At 44.0% G+C, this 4,309-nt stretch overlaps 1 protein-coding gene across 1 annotated transcript in view; it reads left to right on the top strand.

Moving 5' to 3' along the window:
• Positions 1-1,999, top strand: part of LOC311368098 (keratin, type I cytoskeletal 18) — a gene marked incomplete at its 5' end in the record, with an annotated part of 8,243 nt that extends 6,244 nt beyond the window's left edge. Inside the window, 3 exons of the mRNA XM_084486987.1 lie at positions 401-618; positions 853-881; positions 1,499-1,999. Coding sequence (XP_084343113.1) covers positions 401-618; positions 853-881; positions 1,499-1,614 — 363 coding nt within the window. The 3' untranslated portion in view covers positions 1,615-1,999. The remainder of the gene's footprint in view (positions 1-400; positions 619-852; positions 882-1,498) is intronic.
• Positions 2,000-4,309: the final 2,310 nt, after the last annotated feature.

The following is a 4,309-nucleotide window of genomic DNA, read 5'->3' on the forward strand; positions in this document are numbered from 1 at the left end:
AGTCCTATGATAAATTTGAGATCAGTCTGTTAAATATAGTCAGGATCATGTTTTCATTTGAACAAATTATTTGTGATCTTCTGCTATTCTATACTTTAATGGGTCAGGGATTTTTCGAGGAAGCAAAGTTGTTTTGTTGGAAAAGGGCTAATCCTTGTTGACACTGACAGGGAGCATATCTTCTCCGAGGGGCAACAAGACTGCCATACTGGTTTCAGTTGGTTTCAGTGGTCTGACTAGCAATGACTTGTCTCACATGAAAAAGCTACCACCCCACAACTCATTTGTTCACTGATGTAGTTTGCATGTTGACTGTAAAGTGGTGACAGCAACAAATAACAAAAACGCACCCTGACACCGGGACCACCCTGCCTCCCCCCCCCCCCCCCCCTGCCCACAGGTGTCCGCCCTGGAGGGGAACCTGGGCGAGACGGGCCAGAAGTACTCCGGGGAGATGGAGAGACTGCAGTCCACCCTGAGCCAGATGGAGGACGACCTGTCCCAGCTCCGGCTGGACATGCAGCGCACCAAGACCAGCTATGAGCAGCTGCTGCGCATCAAGCAGAACCTGGAGATGGAGATCGCCACCTACAGGCGGCTGCTGGAAGGGGAGGAGACGTGAGTCTGTTGTTGTTGTTGTTGTTTTGGTTTGGGGGGGGGCGAGGTATCGGCGAAAACTACTTTTGCAAATTGCATGGTCGTTTTTGTGTTAACAAGTACTTCTGTTAAAAAACACAATAATATAATGTCTTAAAATAAAATATTTGAATTATAATAATGTCATGGCTAGTAAAGTGGAATGCCACATTGAAGGAAGTAAACTGGCTTTAAACATTGTTCCTCTCTACTTAGGGTCAAGGCAATTCCAGTCCTACCAAAAAGTAAGTATTCCCTGTCAGATAAGATGGCTGTGAATCGTAACATAAAAGTGAAGGATATCACAGTCTGACCTTTAAGAATGGAAGTTATTTAGCTTTAACCACTTCACACTGCATGTGTTAACGCTCATATTTACAGTGTTGTCGCTCACTCTGTTTAGAATGGAGATTATCTCACAATCATCAGAAACGTTAAGGGAGGTGCAAGTCACACACACACACACAAAAACAGAAAAAACTATAAAACGTACATTACCGTGTGTCACTAGACTAGAAATAAAACAACAATTATGAAGCTTAACATCCTTTCAAAAGGTCCCTTAAAGGATAACCATTGTTTTTGTGTTTAAGCACCTCAAAGTTAACCGTGGTAAACGTCATCTATAGAATAACATATACCATAATTTACAGCCTTACATTCCCTAGACTATTTCCTCACATTCGGTCTGGTCATGTCTTGTCTCCGCCTTTCTCTCTTATCTTCTCTTCGGCTATTATCTCATCTTTCATCCTTAATCATCCTTTTATCCCCTCTTCTCTCACTGTCCTCTCCTTCTGTCTTCCTCACCTCCCTTCCCCCCCCCCCCTCTCTCTCTCTCTCTCTCTCTCTCTCTCTGCAGAGGAGCCTGACGTGCGCACCAGGAAGATCGTGAAGGTGGTGACTCAGACCATGATCAACGGCAAGGTGGTGGATGAGTCCAGCGAGCTGGAGCAGATAGAGGAGACCAAGCAATAGAGTGGGAGAGAGATGGAGAGAGAGAGACGGAGAGCTAAAGAGAAGCAGGTGGATAGAGGGAGCAATTTAGAGAGACAATAAAGGGTGAGAGAGGGATTCATGGTGTCAGCCTTGTGGACAACGTAGGATAGACAAAAGTGTAGAATAGGATTTATTCTATTTTTCTTCTTGCTTTGTACCTTACTTATAACCAGTCTTACCGTGGATAGAGTGTTGGAACTAACATGTTTTGTTTAGAACTAGATGTTTGGAAATCTTTGTGTTTATCGTACTCCTGCACCATTAGAGTAAACCAAACGGGTGCATGTGATTAGAACTGCCTGTCAACAGTAGTGACCTGAACGCCGTATTTATTTCTTATGCTCCTATGCTGACTATTTGATCTAGCGAGATCTCATCAACTCATGGTTTAATCACCTTTTAGTATGTTTGTTCATTTGATTAAGTTGTATTGAAAATAAATAAATAATAAAAAGGTTCTACATTCAACATCTGATGTTTCCTCTCTTTCTATTTATTAGTTAATAGGATATGATATAATATATCATTTTGTCGTGTTCATTCCATATGTACGATCGATTTGTTGGAAGAATCTCGAGTCAACCCTAAAGTCCCTATGGAAATACCATACCCCACCTCACTCTCACCCATTGAGACGCACACATGCATACTCACATACACACACACGCACACACATATACACACACACCTACCTCCTCTTCTCACACATTGTCTTTTATTGCACTTTTTGCACTACATATTTATCATATTATATACATTTAACATATTCATTAGTATATTTATTAGAATGTGGACCTTTTTACTCCGTGGACTGTTTTACTATGTGGTTAATAATATGTGCTTCTTTTAAAAAAACATTGACTGAGTGAACCGTACAAGAATACTACTTGGACACACTTGAACTTGAACTTGAACCAAAGGAGAAAGATAGAACAATCCGAATGAGATTCCACAGTATCACACACTCACCGGATAATGTTAATTATTTTACAATAAGAAAGTAAGTAACTAAGTTACCCAGTAAACAAATGATAAAATGACTGAATGAACAAACATGAACCAGTCAAGGAAACAGTGAATTGATCCATGCCTTAAGTGAATAGAGACTTATCCTCACCAATTCTGAGAGGTCAGAACTTGGGAAAAGAGGGTGGAGGTGTCAAATCAAATCTTTTGTTTTTCAAATTCCTCAAATTCTCATTATGTTAAACATTGAACAATACAGTGTAATGTGGCTGTAGTGAACGTGATAGTGATAAACGGTAACAGACTGCAAGGCAGCAGACTCTTTCTTCAGGTGAAACTTGTTTCTCTGGATCTGGATTCACTCCAGAAGACATGAAGGCTGCTTCCTCATAGAGCAGGAAGCAGGAACTCACCACCTGTTGTTGTGGAGGACATTACTGGACACTTACCTGCTGTTTATCCCTCCCCCAGTGTCTTACTCCTCCCTATCTCTCTCTCTCTTATTTTCTCACTGACAGACCTACGGATACACACACACACACACACACCACCCACCCCAGAGGTAGCCAGCCGACCCAGAGACGAGTGGGAGTCAGAGGGATCAGGTGGGATTAGGGTGCAGCTCTGTCTCAGGAGTGCTGCTACACCCCGCCCAGCAGCACCCAGCAGCACCCAGCCTGTGGTCACACAGCTCACAACATGTACATCACAACATAGGCTGAGCCCATCAGAACCACATGTCCACCCCAGAGTTTTGGTAATGATGACGGGAGGGGAATGTTTGTTATTGTGATGAATGACATGATGTTTAGGACAGACGGAGGGGAGTAGTCACCATTAAACAAACAAACAATGTATTCATTGTATTCCTTTCTTTTTAACTGACTGAATCATGTGAGAATTCAACCTCATCCTGTGGGCGTGAAGTCTGCTGATAAACTCTCTTCGTCGTTGTGGCGTGTTTATTCCATCGACGGCACCGCGTGGGCCCGGCTCCCACGGAAACACACGACCGCCGTTTGTTTTCCGCCGTGTTGATCCACCGCCGCGCAGAACGCAACGGAGGAAAAACAAACACGCTTAACTCTAATCCAGCCCCTCCTAACACAGCAAAAACACGCGATGGTTTCTTGCTGTGTTTAGACAAATTGCCGGCAGCCTGTGTGTAAATACTTGGTGTGTACTACGATGACATCAGGACACCAACGGGCCGCTGCAGAAGGTTTGGTTCGGCTAAGGGCCACCATGAACACTTCTGGTGCTGCAGTCACCTGGGTGGATGCATGGCAGCCAGCAGCTCCAGAACGCTCAGCGCACACACGGGCCATCACACTGAAGAGGTGGGGGATTTAATGATGCTATAGAAATGGGGAGGAGTAGGGGGCCGTGTTGATACATGTTTAGCACCCTAGTGATGTACAGAGCCAGGACACCTACTCTAGTGATGAGTGAGACACCGGGGTTAGCCCCCTACTCTAGTGATGAGTGGTCCAAACCCTAACCCTACTACTACCACTACTGCTACTACTATCACTACTACTACCACTACTACTACCACTGCTGCTACTACTACTACTACTACTACTACTACTACTACTACTACTACTACACTACTACCACCACTCTTCCTCTTACAGAGGTCCAGCTAAAGTGTAATGGTTAGCTGGGGTGTTGGACTCACATTCAAAAGGTACGCTCCCCCACAGTC

The sequence above is a fragment of the Micromesistius poutassou genome, assembly GCF_964030765.1.
Source record: "Micromesistius poutassou genome assembly, chromosome: 22".
NCBI classification, from domain to species: Eukaryota; Metazoa; Chordata; class Actinopteri; order Gadiformes; family Gadidae; genus Micromesistius; species Micromesistius poutassou.